Below are 20648 nucleotides of genomic sequence, written 5' to 3' on the forward strand. Positions count from 1 at the left end.
AGAAGCTTAAAACCTGTTTTTGAAATTTTATAATTCAATTTCCATACAAGTATCTATGACCTGGGCCAAAAAAGTATATTAGGTAGACCTTTCTTTCCAAATCTTACTCTTAAAGTATCCCCATCAATACACACAGACACACACAAGACAGAGCAGTTCTCAAAGTCCAACAGAAAATGTTCTATTATTTATCAATTTCCAGAAGAAGAGACAAGTAAGATTTGTGAATATAACATAGATCTAATGTTACTCTATACATTAAAGAATTCCACTGTGGTTATAATGATAACAATATAAAAACAAATGGAATTATTTTGGAAGTCTGATTCTTGTGGTTAAAAGATTCAACTGAAAAAGAGAGCTAAGAAAACAACACAGGAAAACTTTTTCCAAATTATAATTTTTTCCAAACACAGCATAATGTTTTTTTTTTTTTCTGCAGTATGCGGGCCTCTCACTGCTGTGGCCTCTCCCGTTGAGGAGCACAGGCTCCGGACGCGCAGGCTCAGTGGCCATGGGTCACAGGCCCAGTAGCTCTGCAGCATGTGGGATCTTCCCGACCGGGGCACGAACCTGAGTCCCCTGCATCGGCAGGCAGACTCTCAACCACTGTGCCACCAGGGAAGCCCAGCAGCATAACCTTTTATAAATATCTTTTGCTAAATTAGTAAATTTGGCAAGAACCTCCAATGCAATCTGATTATACTCCTTCAGGCTTTGGTAATTAAAGGGACTGCCTGGCATTAATACAGACATGGTTCCCACATGCAAATTTTACCAGATAATTTTTCACACTAATAATTTAAAACTGAATATATGAAATTCCAGACTACATGAATTAACATGGTTACTATATTAATAATTAGTCAGGCTACACTCAATTTTGGTATCAAAATTTGGAGGAATACTAACAAACTACATAATGTCCTTACCTGAGAGACTATTTTAAGTGTACTTTAAAATCTATTTTCTGTGAAGGGCTGAAGAAACTTGGATTATTTGGCATATGGAAGAAAAGGCTACACAGAAGAACAGAAATATTTATTAATTAATTCAACAATGATTTATCAAACATTTTAGCTAGGTTTTGTTCAAGGCTCTGGAGGCACGGTGGCAAAGTGCATGGACAAGGTCCCTGCTCTCATGGAACCTACATCCGGAATGGGAGAGGATGATGATTAAGAAGTCAACAAGCTCCACGAGGGCTAGGATTTCTGTCCTGTTTATTTTGGTATCCCCATCACCTAGAACAATACCTAAAATATAGTAGGTGCTCAATAAGCATTTGTTGAATTATATTAAAAAGATACCTTCAGCTAGTGATAAGTGCTATAAAGAAAACAAAACAGAATAATAAATAGAGAGTAATGGAGAGGGGTGGGGTGGCAGGTATATAAATATTATTTGACTGGAGAGTTAGAAAAGGATACTCTAAAAAGATGCCAGGGCTTCCCTGGTGGCGCAGTGGTTGAGAGTCCGCCTGCCGATGCAGGGGACACGGGTTTGTGTCCCGGTCCGGGAAGATCCCACATGCTGCGGAGCGGCTGGGCCCGTGAGCCATGGCCACTGGGCCTGCGCCTCCAGAGGCTGTGCTCTGCAACGGGAGAGGCCACAACAGTGAGGCCCGCGTATCGCAAAAAAAAAAAAAAAAAAAGATGCCATTCAATCTTAGACTTACTCACCGAAGTCTTGAAAGATCTGAGAGAAGAGCTTCCCAGGAAGAAGAAACAACAAGGGTACTTGCCCAAGATAGGAGTGATTTTACATTCATACATTCAAACCTGTTAGTGTAGGCAAGCCACAATGGCTACAGTAAAGAGTTCAGATTTTAATCATACAGTTTGGGCAAAAGATATTGGTGGTTTCAAATGGGATAAAAGCAGTGGAAATGAAGAGGGGGTAACTTCATGATTTATTTTGGTGAGCAGTAGATACAATTTGATAATAGATTTGATATGTAAGATGAAGCCAATAGTGCAATTAAAAATGACTCCCAAGTCTGGGGCTTAAACAACTGAGTAGGTGATGTTACTATTTATTAAGATGAGGAAACCAAGTGAGGAGCAGCTTATCAGGCAGGTAGTGGAGGAAGAAAACAACTTTTATGACTAGCTGTATAATATTTAGGATTTCAGGTAAACAGCTAATGAAATGGATTGAAATAGAGTAAGTTTGGAAGTTGCACAGAGATGGTGTTTAAAGCCATGGGGCCAAGGAGTTATTAGGAAGAAGGATGAGAATGATTATTCCACCTAACTCCAAGGGGAAAAGGTAAAGAATTAAAGATAGAGGTTAATGTGAGTTCAGTGTTGTTTGATAAGAGAAAGAACATTTAAACATTCTAACTAGAGCTGTACAGTAAGAGATTGGACTGCTTGCATACATTATGGGCTTCCCACTAAAGGAGGCATTTCGAGAAGTAAGGGCTAGATGACCATCTGTAGGATTTCTAATAAAGCAGTTCTTACAAGGGATGGGAGTTTCCCTGACATGTCCTTCCAAGGTACCATATAAAGGGACTTCAATTTAAATTCACTTATGCAACTTATTTTCTTATGAAGTAGATTCCAGGGCAAAAGTCACTGGCATATAAAATGTATATTTGCTACTAGCCATTATTTGTTACCTGTTTTTGTCAGCAAAAGGTTATCCAGGTGCCTGTCTCCAACTCCAAGAATATATGTAATCACGCAATATCCAGCTGCAATAACAGTTCAAAAACAAAAGACAAAAGAACTGTGAAAAACACATGCAAACCAGGTTATACATACAACTGAATACAACAGCAGCTTGTGCTACTTTAATTTCAAATTGATTACTACTCTTTCTGACTTCTTACCTAAATTCTCAAATTAAATGTGTAATCTTTGACTCTATGAAGAGGTTATCACTTGAAACTCAAATTATTATTTGCAACAGAGAAAATACCCTGTAGAATTCTGTCAAATTATAAAAGTCACTTTAATCAAAAGTTAAATGAGGTTTCAGAAACCTTAATTATAACGTGTCTATTGTTTCTCATTTCAAAGTAGATATGTTAAGAATGACAGTGAAAAAAAAAGTGTCTGCAGAAACACACATAATGAAGTCAACCATCCCACAACCATCTTATCTACACTATAACAAAAGTAAGTGTAGAATTAAAAAAAAAATCTTTAGAGAAACAATCTTGAAGTGCCAGCAGATAGAAAAACAAATGAATTCACGTGAGTGGTAAAGGCATGTATGAAGTTCACATAATCAGCATAATCCTCTAAATTAAGAAAAATTACCTGAGCAGGACAAGGGGCAGAGTCACTGTCTCTACCTTTATTCTCTTTTTCTTTCTCTTCTAAAGTCTGGAAACCTGGCGCATGATGAAAGTGCTCAAAAAATTTAAGCAAACAACACCTGTTTGAAGCCGTTTTTTTTTCTGTTCTGTTTCCCGCATTAGTAACTTAAGAACAAATGCAACTTGCAAACACACATATGACTATGCCAGTATTTACAAACACATGTTTATTTCAGACACTATGTAGAAAAAAGATCGGACCACCTGTTAATAACCAAATTAATCCTGTCTAAATTCATTAATATTAAAGTTCATTTGATTCAGGTTCTGAAGGCCATTATGGAAGTCCAAAAGTGGCTTAAGCAATGACATCCATCATCAGATTAATCTTCAATTATAATTATAAACAAAGTTACAATTTATTGAAGGCTAGGTTCTTAGCTAGGCACATTACATTCATCATGTCTAACCCTTTTAATGATGTCAGTTAAGTATTATAACCATCCTTCAAATTAAAAAACCTAAGGCTCCGGAAGTTAACAGGATTGTCGAAGGTCACTGGGCTGGGGTTTAAACCTAAGTTAGACTCTAACATCATTGCTTACGCCACTTTTGCACTGTACTCTGTGTAATTCCTCCTTCCCAAAGTGGTTATTTTGATGGATGCAACATTCAACAAGATATTTAAGCTCAAGTATATTTGTTTAGAATAACTCACCATACCCTGATTCTAGATAAAATTATATATTATATATATTTCAAAATATATCCATATGTAGAGAATGAATGAAAGATAGCATACTATCATTCAAAAAAATGCTTCTAATCATATTACTGGTCTACTAATAATTTTCACTTAACTGTAACAAATCAGTTACAGTTGACTAAACAAATCAGTTATTCTCAAAATATAGTCTGTAGTGTGACAAGGACTACTAGTTTGCCAAAAACACAATATCCTATGTACACTGCTTCCTTAAAAGAAGACCAAACTAAGATTTCTGGGGCAAGACTGTACCTACATAAAAGACTACATTTCCCAGCCTCACTTGAAGTTAGGCCTGTCCAGAAAGCAAATGTAGTTTTGTGGTGAGCATTTTTATAGAGGGAGCTGACCAAGAGAATCAGAGACCTTGGTTGACACTAACATCCCTAAAGAGTTAAAACAACAACAGTAATGGCTTACATCTGGGCTTCTTACAAAAAAAGAATATAACTGTTACGTGTGTAAACCACTATACTTAGATTATGTTAACTGATGCTGAATGAAACTGGTAGTTGGGCCACTGGGGGACTTGAGGGTCATTTACATAAAGGATGAGCAAATACAGCTTGATGGCCCAAATTGGTCCCCCTCTGTTTTTATATTTTATAAAGAAAGTTTATTGGAACAGAGCCATGCCCATTTATTTCAATATTTCTTAAGCACTATAATGGCCTGGTTGAATGGTTGCAACAGAGACCACCTGGCCTGAAAAGTATAAATATATTTACTATCTGAAAGGCTTTAGGGAAAAATTGACTGACATTTGATCTAAGGCATTGCTACCCAAAATGTGATACACAGACTGACAGTTTCACTACCACCTAGAATCTTGTTAAAAATGCAAACTCTTAAGCCTTACTTCATTCCTATTGCATCAGAATCTCCAGGGGCAATGTCCAGAGAGTGATTGTTATATATATCAAAGTTTGAAAAGCCCTCTCTAGTGTTCTAATGCATCTAAGAATCCCCTGGGAATCCTCTATGCAGATTCTGATCCAAACAGCAGGGAAAAGGCCTGAGAGTCTGTAATACGAACAAGTGCCCAGGTGAAGCTAATGCTGTTGGATTATACTTGTAGTAGCACTGCTCTAAAACTGCTGTAAAATATGCAGTTCCACAAATGACTAAAGGCTCTCCACTAAAAGACTAGTAAGTGACTTAACTGAAGGATATTAAATCTGATATTGGTAAAGAGAACTGAGAACACATTAGAACTTAGCACACTGAGTTCTCTAATAAGGGATTCACTTAGAAATCTGGTTGCCACTTGTCAAGGATACAAAACTCCTACTGATAACATGCATTATGAAGATAGCTGAAATTCCTGCAATTTTCACAAAGAACAACATTGTGTTATCAGTGCATCTGAGTTGTTACATGGTACCAGTTACCTTCTTATTAATTATAAATTACAATTAGTTTAATTTTTATCACTATTTACTTTGTTTCAAGTTGTTTAGCTATCTCTAGGAAAGTAATGATTCACATACACAGCAACAGTATTTTTGACCAAAAATTTTCATGTAACTAGACATGTATGAATTATGCCTGTCTCTGCTGATAAAGCAAGATGGTTTTTTAAAAATTTTTTGCGGTACGTGGGCCTCTCACCGTTGTGGTCTCTCCTGTTGCGGAGCACAGGCTCCGGACGCGCAGGCTCAGTGGCCATGGCTCACGGGCCTAGCCGCTCCGTGGCATGTGGGATCTTCCCGGACCGGGGCACGAACCCGTGTCCCCTGCATTGGCAGGAGTACTCTCAACCACTGCACCACCAGGGAAGCCCAGCAAGATGTTTTTATAAACTACTCTTTATCATCAAATTTGGTTTTTCAGTAATATTTCATTGTTATTACTGGATTATTTTCCAATGGAAATGGAAAATGTATGAAAAAGAGCCTTTTACCCTGCCTCAGTGCGTTAAGGTCATAAATATGTTGGATGACCATTTCAATAAATGTTTTTTAAGTCAAGTGAGACAGCATATGATCTTTCTCTCTTTCATATATATAAATGGTGGAGATGAGAATTTGGGGTGTTTCAATAATTCAAATGTCAACACTTAAAAGATAAAAGATTACATCTTGAAAAAGGTATCTGAGGCAAGAGTAGGATGATCCTTCGAAATTTTGAGGATATAAACAATATTCAGAATGATTTGAGATGGCACAGAGTAGATCAGAAGAGTTTCAGGAAAAATGAAGTTATTTTTTAACTATAATGGAAACACTATACCTGTCCAAGAGAATCTCGTCAAAAGGATGCTATTCATTAGTATTTGGACTTCATGTGAGATACACACACAAACATCTTGAAACTGGTTTTATAAAACAACTTTGACTTAAAGCAAAATACAGAGAAATATAGACAACTAAACAATACTATCTCCCTTTACTAGTAAAGATATGAGTGTGAGAATAATCAGTGTTCCCACATTTACTTGCATAATATAGATTTGACACCCTGCATAATCTGGAAAAAATGTCACCATAACTAATCGCATTCTTCTTACACTTTGCCAAAAACCTAAAACATTACTTTTTAAAATGAAAGTTATAATACATGCATCTATGTGATAATGCCCAACAATCAGATTCTAGTACAATGTTGCAACTTATTAAGCACTGAATCCTCTAATGAAAAATTCAAATGGCTTTCAACTTGCAACATTACCTGGAATGCTACCAAACTCACTGAAACACACAAAATTATTTTGTAACACAGCAGTATATATAGAAAACAGAAGGGAATTCAAAATAAGATGAAGAGAAGGCCTGCCATCAAATCAGTTATCAGGATATGAATAAATATGAAATGCTTTTATTAGGAAGAATATCTAATTTGAAGTTAACTGTCCAGGTACAATCTAAATGGCTATTTTTTTTTACATTAAAAAAAGGCATATTTTCGTTAGCTCATGGGAAAAAATGGAACATTATATAAAAGACACAATACTATGACATTTAGCACATATTATGAAATATTGTTCCAGTACTTTTTTTAAGTGAGCAGGGTTTTCAAAATTTAGTCAATACTTATAGGTTGTGTGCATATATACTTTAAGTAGAAAAAGTTAACATTTCTTTATTAAATAGATTTACAAGGTAAAAAAATTTACAGTAACTATCAGAAAGTTAAGTAAAAAGACACGAGGTAATTGCTTGAGGGTATACAAAATATCTCAGGTAATAAAGTACTGAAAACTAGGTGTGGCAGATTAAAGATTCTTTAACATGCTTTTCATTTAAGATGGGAACTATATCCTTTCCCCTTGAATCCAGGCAGGTTCTGTGACTCCTATGACCAACAGAATATGACAGAAGTGACAAACTGCCAGCTTCCCAATCCAGGCCTTCAGAAACCAAAAGTTTCTACTTCCTGTCTCTTAGAATACTTCCTTCTGAAACCCAGCTCTGAGAAACACAAGCCATAGGGTAAGCCTTGTATGGTTGCCTTGATTGACAAGTCTTGCTGAAAAACAGTATAAGCTGCCAGCCATGTGAGTGATCTATCAAGCCTTTAGAAGTATATTAATTTTTTCAGATCTTAGAAAACACAGACTTAATGGAGAAAAAAGTGAATGGAAGAGAAAAGGGAAAAAAGGACAGAAGAAAGGAAGTAAAGCAGGAAGGGAAAGAGGGACAGGAGAGAGAAATACAGAGTGAGTAAGAAAAGGGAAACATTTTCTCTTAGATGCTTCAATTTTTTTTAGTCTTAAAATCTAAATACACTGTATGCGATCATTTTTATGGGTAAGCACAGTTACACGTAACACATGTAATGTTCCTTAGGTTAAAATAAGAATTAAAACCACAAGGAATATGAATATACATACACACATTTTATTTCAGTATTTTAAAAGTTCCTAGGAATATTATATTTTCTTTATACTTCTCAGCCAAAAATGTATCAAGTATAAATTTCGGAATAAATTATGTAGTACAAAATAACATGGAATACTACCTCATGGGAGCATTGTGAAAAATAAAAAAATGTCATGTATAAGAGAGCAATTTATAAGCCATAAAATGATAGGAAAGTTTAAATATAGTTGTTATATGTCTAGAAAATCCTCTACTTGCTTCCCCAAGCTTGACTGCTTAAGTAGAAATATGGACATAAACATAAATATAATATTTATGTAAAACAGGAATAACATGATATATGCCATATACTATTCAGGGCTCAACTCTAGTGTCAACTCCTTTATTAACCCTCCCTTAAACAATCTAGTTATTAAAAAAAAAAATCTCTCAAGAAAATAAAAAATAATCCTCTAGAATATAAACTTCATGAGAATAGGCATAAGTGGCTGAAACATTTGAATTAATCCCTATGGCATGTCACTACTTATTTATTTCCAGAAAGGGACCATAAGTACTAATCTAAAATACCATGAGAGGCACCTCCTACCAGCGCACTGTTATCTTAGCTCTAGAGATTTATCAAAAATATAATTATTCCTGAAACACTTTTCCCACAGTCTACTTAATTGCTTACTCAAACTCAGGGAAAATCAAGGGAAAAATTACAACTTCCAGGAAGAAATAACTTATAATTACAAAACAGTTAAGTGATTGCAAAGATGAATCTATGGATAAACCACTAGCCAGACTCATCAGGAAAAAAAGGGACAAGACTCAAATCAACAGAATTAGAAATGAAAAAGGAGAAGTAATAACTGACCCTGCAGAAATACAAAGAATAATGAGGGATTACTACAAGCAACTACATGCCAATAAAATTGACAACCTGGAAGAAATGGGCAAATTCTTGGAAAAGCACAACCTCCTGAGACAAAACCAGGAAGACAGAGAAAATATAAACAGACCAATAACAAGAACTGAAATTGAAACTGTGATTAAAAATTTTCCAACAGGGCTTCCCTGGTGGCACACTGGTTGAGAGTCCACCTGCCGATGCAGGGGACGCGGGTTCGTGCCCTGGTCCGGGAAGATTCCACATGCCGCAGAGTAGCTAGGCCTGTGAGCCTTGGCCGCTGAGCCTGCGTGTCCAGAGCCTGTGCTCTGCAACAGGAGAGGCCACAACAGTGAGAGGCCCACGTAAAACAGAAAAAAAAAAAAAATCTTCCAACAAAAAAAAGCCCAGGACCAGGTGGCTTCACAGGCAAATTCTATCAAACACTTAGAGAAGAGCTAACACTTATCCTTCTCAAACTCTTCCAAAATATAGCAGAAGGAGGAACACTCCCAAACTTGGAGGAACGCTCCCAAACTCATTCTACGAGGCCACCATAACCCTGACACCAAAACCAGAGAAAGATGTCACAAAAAAAGAAAACTACAGACCAATATCACTGATGAGCATAGATGCAAAAAATCTTCAACAAAATACTAGAAAACAGAATCCAAAGGCACATTAAAAGGATCATACACCATGATCAAGTGGGGTTTATCCCAGGAATGCAAGGATTCTTCAATACATGCAAATCAATGTGATATACCATATTAACAAACTGAAGGATAAAAACCATACGATAACCTCAATAGATGCAGAAAAAGCTTTCAACAAAATTCAACACCCACATGTGATAAAAACTCTCCAGAAAGTAGGGATAGAGGGAACTTACCTCAACATAATAAAGGCCATATATGACAAACCCATAGCCAACATCATTCTCAATGGGGAAAAACTGAAACCATATCCTCTAAAGACCGAAACAAGACAAGGATGCCCACTCTTACCACTAATATTCAACACAGTTTTGGAAGTTTTGGCCACAGATATCACAGAAGAAAAAGAAATAAAAGGAATCCAAATGGGAAAAGAAGTAAAGCTGTCACTGTTTGCAGATGACATGATACTATACATAGAGAATCCTAAAGATGCTACCAGAAAACTACTAGAGCTAATCAATGAATTCGGTAAAGTAGCAGGATACAAAATTAATGAACAGAAATCTCCTGTATTCCTATACCCTAATGATGAAAACTCCGAAAGAGAAATTAAGGAAACATTTCCATTTACTATTGCAACAAAAAGAATAACATACCTAGGAATAAACCTACCTAAGGAGACAAAAGACCTTATGCAGAAAACTATAAGACACTGATGAAAGAAATTAAAGATGATACAAACAGATGGAGAGATATATTATTTCCTTGGATTGGAAGAATCAGCACTGTGAAAATGACTATACAACCCAAAGCAATGTACAGATTCAGTGCAATCCCTATCAAACTACCAATGGCATTTTTCACAGAACTAGAACAAAAAATTTCACAATTTGTATGGAAACACAAAAGATCCCGAATAGCCAAGGTAATCCAGAGAAAGAAAAACACAGCCCAGAAATCAGGCTCCATGACATCAGACTATACTATGAAGCTACAGTAATCAAGACAGCATGGTACTGGCACAAAAACAGAAAGATAGATCAATGGAACAGGATAGAAAGCCCAGAGATAAACCCATGTGCATATGGTCACCTTATCTTTGATAAAGGAGGCAAGAATATACAATGGAGAAAAGATAGCCTCTTCAATAAGTGGTGCTGGGAAAACTGGACAGCTAGAATACTTCCTAACACCATACACAAAAATAAACTCAAAATGGATTAAAGACCTACATGTAAGGCCAGACACTGTAAAACTCTTAGATGAAAACATAGGAAGAACACTCTATGACATAAATCACAGCAAGATCCTTTTTGACCCACCCCCTAGAGAAATGGAAATAAAAACACAAATAAACAAATGGGACCTAATGAAACTTAAAAGCTTTTGCAAAGCAAAGGAAACCATGAACAAGACGAAAAGACAACCCTCAGAATGGGAGAAAAGATTTGCAAACAAAGCAACTGACAAAGAATTAATCTCCAAAATACACAAGCAGCTCATGCAGCTCAATATCAAAAAAACAAACAACCCAACCCAAAAATGGGCAGAAGATCTAAACAGACATTTCTCCAAAGAAGATATACAGATTGCCAACAAACACATGAAAGGATGCTCAACATCACTAATCATTAGAGAAATGAAAATCAAAACTACAGTGAGGTATCAGCTCACACCAGTCAGAATGGCCATCATCAAAAAATCTATAAACAGGGTTTCCCTGGTGGTGCAGTGGTTGAGAGTCTGCCTGCTGATGCAGGGGACACGGGTTCGTGCCCCGGTCCGGGAAGATCCCACATGCCACAGAGTGGCTGGGCCCATGAGCCATGGCTGCTGAGCCTGCGCGTCTGGAACCTGTGCTCCACAACGGGAGAGACCACAACAGTGAGAGGCCCACTTACCGAAAAAAAAAAAAAAAAAAAACTATAAACAATAAATGCTGGAGAGGATGTGGAGAAAAGGGAACCTTCTTGCACTGTTGGTGGGAATGTAAATTGATATAGACACTATGGAGAATAGTATGGAGGTTCCTTAAAGTACTAAAAATAGAACTACCATATGACCCAGCAATCCCACTATGGGCATACACCCTGAGAAAACCATCATTCAAAATGAGTCCAGTACCACAATGTTCATTGTAGCACTATTTACAATAGCCAGGACATGGAAGTAACCTGGGTGTCCATTGACAATTGAATGGATAAAGATAAGGCACATATATACAATGGAATATTACTCAGCCATAAAAAGAAATGAAATTGAGTTATTTGTAGTGAGGTGGATGGACCTAGAGTCTGTCATACAGAGTGAAGTAAGTCAGAAAGAGAAAAACAAATACCATATGCTAACACATATATATGGAATAAAAAAAAAAAAAAGGTTCTAATGAACCTAGGGGCAGGACAGGAAAAAGGACACAGATGTAGAGAATGGACTTGAGGACACAGGGAAGGGGAAGGGTAAGCTGGGATGAAGTGAGAGAGTGTTCTGGACATATATACACTCTCAAATGTAAAATAACTAGCTAGTGGGAAGCAGAGACATAGCACAGGGAGATCAGCTCGGTACTTTGTGACCACCTACAGAGGTGGGATAGGGAGGATGGGAGGGAGATGCAAGAGGGAGGGGATATGGGGATATATGTGTACATATAGCTGATTCACTTTGTTATACAGCAGAAACTAACACAACATTGTAAAGCAATTATACTCTAATAAAGATGTTTAAAAAAAAAGATGCATCTATAAAAGAGTAAACAGAATTTACACCTTATTCCTACTATTATGTCAAAACACTAATGACCTCTTTTTTCACATTTTCTATTTTTTAATCTTCTTGCACAGCATTTAAAACTGCTATGGTTTGAATGTTTGTGTCCCCTCAAAATTCACATGCTGAAATCCTAATGCCCAAGGTAGTGGTGTCAGGAGGTAGGAACTTCGGGAGGTGCTTAGCCCTCATGAATGGGATTAGCCCCCTATAAAAGATACCCCACAGAGCTCCCTAGGTCCTCCCAACAGGTGTAGATACAGTAACACGTCTTTGACCCAAAGAAGGCCCTCACCTGACCAGGCTGGCATCTTATCTCAGACTTCCAGCCCCCAGGACTGTGAAAAATAAATTTCTGTTGTTTGTAAGTCACCCAGTCTCTGGTATTTTGTTATTGTAGCCCAAATGGACTAGAAAAAATCCTAACATGTTCTAAATGTGTATGAGTATGGTAATATCAGGATAACTTGTTTTCCTTTATTTCCACATATCAATGAAACGTAGTAAGTTGAAATACTTACCACAGCTTTTAACATAAGTATCCATAACTTCAGCACTGATCCCATTTGGCCCATTCTCACTTGGTGCATATTTTCTAAAAAAGTTCTGAAAAGATATTATTTTCATGTTTATAAATTCAATACAATCCTTAAACAAATTAGCATTTAAAAATTGTAAATAATGACAAAAAGGTGTCTGGTGTACAGCAGTCAGTAATTATAAAATGTGGACTTTAGGAAGCATATTCCTCAGGAATCAGTCTTATTACTATGCTTATAGGCTAAGACAAACAAACAAACAAATAAATAAATAAAAGCCTGCTACTTCTATACCACAGGGGAAAACATTAAATAAACTTACTGCTATATCTCTATACTTAATTTACCAGTTTGTTTCACCTTTCTCTTGAATGTAAACGTGAGGGGTTTTCTGGGTATCATACATTCTCCTAAAAGTGAACATGAGTTTTAAAAATTACCTTTTAAGTATGGCCACTGAAACACTGTTACCATTAATAAACTCAATAAAGTTACATTCCAATTTTCAAAATAATTAGAATGCAATGCTAAGAATTTTCAGATTCAGAGGAAAGTGATAGAAAGATAAATATAAGAGATGAAGACTGAACCAAAGAATTATAGGGGCACAATAAATACACTAGAGTGTCCAAAGAGTCTGGAAACACTGGGGAAAATCATGCATTTATTTATTTTTCCCCCAGATTACCAACTGGACCTATTCCCTTACATCTAGATGTTAAAGAAAAATACACAGTGTATATTATTTGAAAATACAACTAACGTACTATTAAAAAAGTAAGTTTATCCTATGTTTTAAGCTTTTTGGAGCACTTTGTAAGTTTGACAAAGAATCTATATCTAGAATATATAAAGAACTCCTATAAATCAATAAGGAAAAGACAAATGACCCAACATGAAAATGCGCAAAAGATATGAACAAGCACTTCACAGAAGAAATAAATGGCCTACACGTATTTTTAAATACTCAATCTTTCAGGTAATCAGGGAAATGAAAACTAAATAATAATAAATACCAAAATTTAGAAGTTTGACAATACCAAGATTAGGCAAAGATGGGTAGCAATGAGAAACAGTTGCTTATAAAAACAATTATTTTAGAAAACAATTTTTAATTATCTACTAAAGTTGAAGATAAGATAAGCTATGACTCAGCAAAATTATTTACACAGATCACACATGAAACTAAGAATCAGGACACAAACTGTCATTGGTTTAATTTACAAAATCATAATTGCACAGAGCAACATAATAATTGATAACTTTATTAAACAATTACTTCAGTTAGAACCTGTGTTAAAGCTCTGCATACATTTCATGTCATCTTCAGAACAATTCTAGAGCTAGGTACTCTTCATCATTATCCAAATTTTACAGATATAAAAACTGAGACTTGAAGGGTATGTTAGGGGGTCCCCTACACCTCTGACAGGTTTGATTTGTTAGTTGGGGTCACAGACTCAACTTACAGTTGTACCACAGCAGTGTGTATTACAGTAAAAGTATACACAACAGGATCAGCGTGGGAAAAATACACAGGCAAAGCCTGTGAATTCCATGTGCAATCCTCCTTCCTGTCTTCTGTGAAGGCATACACTGAGCGTACTTACTGGGGGCTGGTCATACAGGCACCCTCTACAGTCTGTTTAGTTCAGTAACTATCAAAATTCTAGAAGGAAAGCAGGTTGTTTGCTATAAATCATATTATTTGTACAAACAGTCTAGGTATGTGAACCACCCTTATCAGTTAAAAGCCAAGTTCTCACAGAAAGCCAAATACCAGCTAAAGGCTAACCTGCTTGCAAGGTTACACAAAATATAGCTAGAAAGCTGCAGAGCCAAACTTCAAACTCAGGCAGTTTGATGTTTTGAGTGTGAGCTTTTAACCACTGAACATGACTGTATCCCAAACCAAACAACAGAATCAACCACCTGTTTTGCCAACAAAACAGAGTAACGCTTTCTTGAAAATCTAAACTCCATACTGAATTACTGAGACACTCTAAACTGAGAAACACAAAAACACACTACAGCAAATATCCTCTATCAAGCCTTTCACTGTATTATTTTTCATCTCAGGCATATCAATTTTTCTGTGTGAATTATATACATTTTTCTTAGGAAAAAGAAAAATTATATTTAAAAATTAACAAAATAAACTATTAAGATGTAATAAGAATTCTGAATTAAACACTAATTCACATATTTAAAATGTACAAAAAAAAATCCAAAGATATACATGGCTTAGTCCCAGAAAAAACTTGTCTTTTCTTATACTAAAGGAGAGAAATGACTTTGGAGGTGGGGATAAGGGTCTTAAAAAAATAATTGTGCAAAACATGTACAAGCAAAAATATCACCGTAGGACTGTTCTGACAAACAACAAAAATCGGAAATAATCAGAATGTTCACTGATGGCTAAATAAATTATAATATTTCCATACTTTGAAATATAATACAACCATAAACCTTAACAAATTTAAAATTTGTTTACCAGTTAATTCCTGATCTCCTATTATATGTTAGGCCCATTTTAAGGAACTGAACATCTACCATGGAAGCATTTCTAACTGTTAGCATTATTTACTTCTCAGGAAAGGAAAACAACTTTAGGGAAGACAGGTGATAAAAAGAGACTGTCATTTCTAACTTTATATACTTTTTATAAAGATTGAAATTTTTATAAGAATATATTCATGAAATTTATAAATCTTTAAAATAGATACTATACCTGAATGCTTCCTTCTGTATCAAGAACTTCAGCAACAGGAACTGACTGGATAAATTGCATGAAGCCTACACAGAAACAGATGCATTGTATTAAGCATAGCTATTGGTGAAACAATAAAAATAAAGATTCTGCTAAGAACAGTCTTCATTTGAAAATGTATACACTACAAACCTAAAAGCTTAAAGAGGTCTATAAACATTGTATTTAGTATACACTGGCACTTACATCATAGGAAATACAAGGAAACTTTAAAAAAAAAATTAGCTGACAATCTGTATGCTTCTCAAGGCCAATTTCTATTATTATACACAAGGAACGCAAAGTAATAGGCTAGGCTTCTTAAATCTGGAATAAAAATTTCTCTCTATAGTATTATAACATATGTCAATTAAAATTATTCTGAATTTAAAATCATTTTAAGAAATCTGGAATTGTGGAATATCAATCACCTAACCCTAAAATTATAGTATATTCATTGGCTTTCTTTGTGTAATACTCCATCTTCTGCCATTCCCTGGAAATGATATAAGAGGGAAGTATAAATCCCTTAAACTACCAAAAAGAAGGGAAAGAAGATAGAATACAGGAGAATAAAGGGAAAAAGTAAATCTGGTAAGTCTAGGGACAACAAAAGAAGTATAAAACTACAAATCTGTGAAAAAAAATCAACGTTGAATGATGGAAACTATTTCAGGATCATAACCATGATCTGGTTTTGGTAAGTCTTACATTATAATCATTCACATGCAAATTAGGAGACTGTATATTTCTTTAGAGTAAGAAATGTATCATCTATTCTTATAAATACTGAACAGTCTGCATTAATGCACTTAACAGACGTTTATAGTTTTTCTACTATGTAGCAAGAACTTCGCCAGATAAGCAAAAATAGAGCCTTGACCCTGCTTTCAAAGATCTTACAAGCTTGCAAGTTTTATTGGGATAAAAACTATGAACGAAAGAGAATAGCATAGGGAAACCTATATTACAACAGGGATCAGAGGACATCTGACATCTGAACCGTGTTTTGAAGGATAATAAAGATTAATTAGTAAAGCGGAAAGGATATTAAAGACAATGATCATATAAGACTGAAAAGAGCATGGTACATTTGAGAAAATGGAAGGTGGCTGGTGTGGCTAAAGCCTAAGAAGCAAGGGGGAGAGTGGCAAGAAAGAGGTGACAGAGATAGGTGCAGAAGTATGTCATACCATGCAAGAACTTGTAAACTAAGCTAAGGCTTTTGTCTTTGTCCCAAGAGCAAATGAAAGCTAAATAAATCAATCTATGTAGGATGGTAGAATATTTGCACTTTTAACAAGATCATTCTGAGAGAAAAATGGGAACAGGAATTAAACCATCAAAAAGAGTTGGGGGTGGCCCAGAGAAGGGCAGAAAGCCTAAAATAAAACAGGTACTTGTTTCTTCAAGATACCTAAGGGTAAGAAGCTCTAAGAGTAACAAGATTATAAAATTTACAATAGGCATTAGGCAAGCATTCCTAGGGAATCTTCTGCCAAACTTCCAGAGGTTACTCAATATCAAAAAGACTTAGATATATATTAAAAAAAAAATTAGTGGATAAGGCAACATCATCTGCTGAGTGGCTTGTATAAGCAGGGCACAGCCTCTCTGGGTTTTAGTAACTCTCAGTAATGATTCCAGATACAGATCACCATGGAAGAAAACTACTGTAGTTTGTAGCTACTGAAAGTTTTTACTGCAAAGAAATACATCAGAAAGGTGCTAATTTTTCTTCCAAATATGTTGTTTAATGATTCCAAGAGGTATAAAAGGAAGGAAGGACAGAAGGAAGAATGGGAGGGACCGAGGGAGGGAGGGAGGGAGAGACGGAAGGTAGGCCAGCAGTCAGGAAGGCCCAAGTGGTCTTCAGTGTTACACATGAGTTCAATCTCTAACATTCTTAACACTTTTCAATTGGAAAAGGAAAAGTAGGGCTTCCCTGGTGGCGCAGTGGTTGAGAGTCCGCCTGCCGATGAAGGGGACATGGGTTCATGCCCCGGTCCAGGAAGATCCTACATGCCGCGGAGCGGCTGGGCCCGTGAGCCATGGCCGCTGAGCCTGCGCGCCCGGAGCCTGTGCTCCGCAACGGGAGAGGCCACAACAGTGAGAGGCCCGCGTACCGCAAAATAAATAAATAAATAAATACATACATACATAAATAAATAAATAAATAATAAAAGAGGAAAAGTATACTCATTGGACACTGAAATAAATAATAATGTTATAAAATAAACTTACCATGTTTTGTACTAGTGGCTAATACTTTATAGGGCGTCAACTTCAAATCCAGATTTTCTTTTCGTAGCAGCTTAAGATCAAAAGTTATATTAACCAAATGAAAAGAATGTTATAAAATAGTTTTGCACGCAAGTACTATAGCACTTTAATACACAGAGATTTAGAAGGTAAACCTAAATTAAGGCTTAATTAAATCAATTAGTTAATTTAACTTTGATCATCAAAATAAATGTATTAAGCACTTTACACGGTGGCATGTCAAATTTCTTATCTTTTTCTAGATCACTGTCAGTTTTTGATGAACAGAAGGGTTCCTCCCAAGGATTTATGCAGGCCTTACTGGTCACAAAGTATTTTAGAACACAGAAAAAGGAAATGAGGACAAATATTTTCCTTTATAAGCCAGGGACAGAAACAGGATTTTAAAAAGAAGAAGATTTAATTGACTAAGAGGAAGAAAATTACTAAGTTTAACACTGAAAGAACTTAACTGGGAAAAACATTTTTATAAAAAGGAACACATGCAGTTTCATTTTATACTAATCATAAGAGCCATCCTGCAGTGTACAAAAACAACTAAATTTGCTCAAGATCAAGTGGAGATTGTTCAGCTTTCTAGAACTGCATCTGAATGTTACAAAACAATTCTGTCCATGCACAGCATATCCACTAAATCATCAATTTCTAAAATGAAAATATGTTCCCTACCAACATAAGGTTATGTTCACCTTGTCCATGAGTGAAATGATTTGGAGAATAAGTTGATCTTGGCGTAAATCATCCCCATGCTTAAATATAACTGGATATTTGCCTCCATCTTCTGTCTTAAAGAATAACTGTGCAGGCATAAGGGCACTCTGGAAATAAAAATATTATTTTCAAATTATATAAGATGGAAATGTGGGGAAATTTATAATAATCTAAAGAAAAGAAATGAGTCTAATAAAGAAAACAAATAATAATAACCTTAATTTATATAGGCCATGAGAAATAATAGCATAAAAAGTATCAGACAGAGGGATGAACAGACGTGTGACAAAGCAAATACAGTAAAATGTTAATAACAGGATAGAAGAAGTGGGTATACAGTTGTTTACTGTGAAAGTCTTTCAACTTTGTTGTATGTTTGAAAACTTTCATATAAAATGTTGGGGGAAAAGGCAACAAAAATGCTTCAAAGAATATATGGTTAGAACCTACAACCTCTAGTGGACTGAAACTCCAAACTTCAAATTATCTTAAATTTGTAGTATCCTTTTATCACCTCAGGCAAAATTTATTTTATAAATTACCTTGTACCCTAGCTCACAAAAGCTCAAGAAGAACTGGAAGTGATCTTCCTAAAGATAAATGATAAGCAAGAGGTTCTTTGTTGTAATTTCCCTTTTCAGATTCGGATCTGATTCTGAAATTTAGATTTCATCTGAAATCTAATGCAAGCAGCTGACAATCTCAGGATAACTAAGCACTAATCCCAGTGCCTTAAGGGGTTCACTCCCCATGGAGATCTAGCTTTCATTCTTAAGCTAAGGTCTACAAAATACTGTTTAAAAATACTGAAAACTAGGTGCATAACCTTTTCAGCTCTAAGGAGTTCATAAAAAGACAACAGGAATTCATGGATTCCCCTACAACTCTGTGCAGACATTTCAGTGTATGTACAAGCATATGGGTAACATTCTAAAGTATCCAATCCATCACTTTCATTGGACCCTTAAAGACATTCATGACTCAAAAATGGTTAAGAATTATAATGCTAGAGTTATGTAGTAAACACTCTAGAACCATTAATTGCTAACTGCAATTCAGAATTTTTAAGAATGCCCACATATTTAATAAGAGCTGGAAGAAAAAAATCAGGACTGAATATTAGGATTAAAAAGATGTCCCATGATATTTTACTGACCATCTACTTTGTGTATATAAGACATAATTATAAAATTATATTATTAAGGAAAAAATGGATCCAGAATACACCTAACAATAATGATAGATTCTTATGCCCCACTCTTACAACTCCTGCTCTATGTCTTAGATATTCTTTTTTATCCTGTTTGCAAAAAAATAATAAAACTCCTTTTTTGATTCACTGGTTTTGATTAGTCCTAAGGGAATGAGAATATTAGAAGCAGGTCTTATTTGGGAGTTCTAGCAAGAACTAAGAAATACTTGCATTTTCTCTCCTGTACCAGCATTTTTCAAATTGCAAGATATAATTCAATAATGAGTTTTAAAACCAATTAAATACGTTGCAAACATTTAAAAATTAATGCAACAGAACAGTTTTTAAAAGAATAGAAACTATTAGAGTCCATAATATGCAGTAAGGTTAAGTACTGCTTTATGAAACTTACGTTGCAGTTGTGTGAGTTGGGCTGCCATGGGCTGCCTTTAAACACACCCTTAAAAAAATCAACCATTTTTTACTGTAATCACACCCCTTTTCATATACCCAAGTTGTTGATCTATGAGCCCTTTCTTATCTGATACAAAGTAATATCCCAATGCAACTTATGCCCTTCCACCCTTAGAATCAGAAGACCTAAAACATCATGCCTCAGAGAGACCTTTCAATATGATGCCCAGCAGATAATGATGCTTCTTCACAAGTAATGATGCTCAGCCCTTTGGCCTGCGTAGAGAAGGCAGCTGCTACCAGTTCTTTCTAACTATCCAGGTGGTGGCCAGCCAAAAGAAAGTCTGGCATGCTATTAAGGACTAAAGAGAATTACTACACTTGAAAATACAAGAAAAAATTTAAGTCATAGGTTAACTAGAACTCATATCTAACCACGGGAACTTATAATGTCTAAGTTTGCGATTTAACTTTTAATTTTTTTTTAAAAAAAGCTTACATGAGAAAAATCAGGTGATTAATAAATAGTTCAAAAATTAAAGATTAAAAAATCCAGATATAAAAATATTTTATACATTTCACATAAAAATGTCTACTGAT

At 35.5% G+C, this 20648-nt stretch overlaps 1 protein-coding gene across 8 annotated transcripts in view; it reads right to left on the minus strand.

Moving 5' to 3' along the window:
* Positions 1–20648, minus strand: part of PIK3C3 (phosphatidylinositol 3-kinase catalytic subunit type 3) — a 155585-nt gene that overhangs the window by 39487 nt on the left and 95450 nt on the right. For 6 of the 8 annotated variants that reach the window (XR_009558614.2, XR_009558616.1, XM_060283147.2 and 3 more), the window contains 5 exons: positions 18421–18549; positions 17693–17762; positions 15431–15495; positions 12682–12766; positions 2627–2701 (listed from right to left, as the gene is read on the minus strand). Coding sequence is in view for 5 of the 8 variants with exons in the window: in XM_060283147.2 (XP_060139130.1) it covers positions 2627–2701; positions 12682–12766; positions 15431–15495; positions 17693–17762; positions 18421–18549 (424 nt within the window). In the remaining 3 variants the exon portion in view is untranslated. Of the gene's footprint in view, positions 1–1430; positions 1595–2626; positions 2702–12681; positions 12767–15430; positions 15496–17692; positions 17763–18420; positions 18550–20648 lie in introns of all 8 variants that reach the window. The other 2 variants (XR_009558615.1, XM_060283149.1) reach the window with 1 other exon arrangement.

This window comes from Globicephala melas, chromosome 13, assembly GCF_963455315.2.
Source record: "Globicephala melas chromosome 13, mGloMel1.2, whole genome shotgun sequence".
Classification (NCBI taxonomy): domain Eukaryota; kingdom Metazoa; phylum Chordata; class Mammalia; order Artiodactyla; family Delphinidae; genus Globicephala; species Globicephala melas.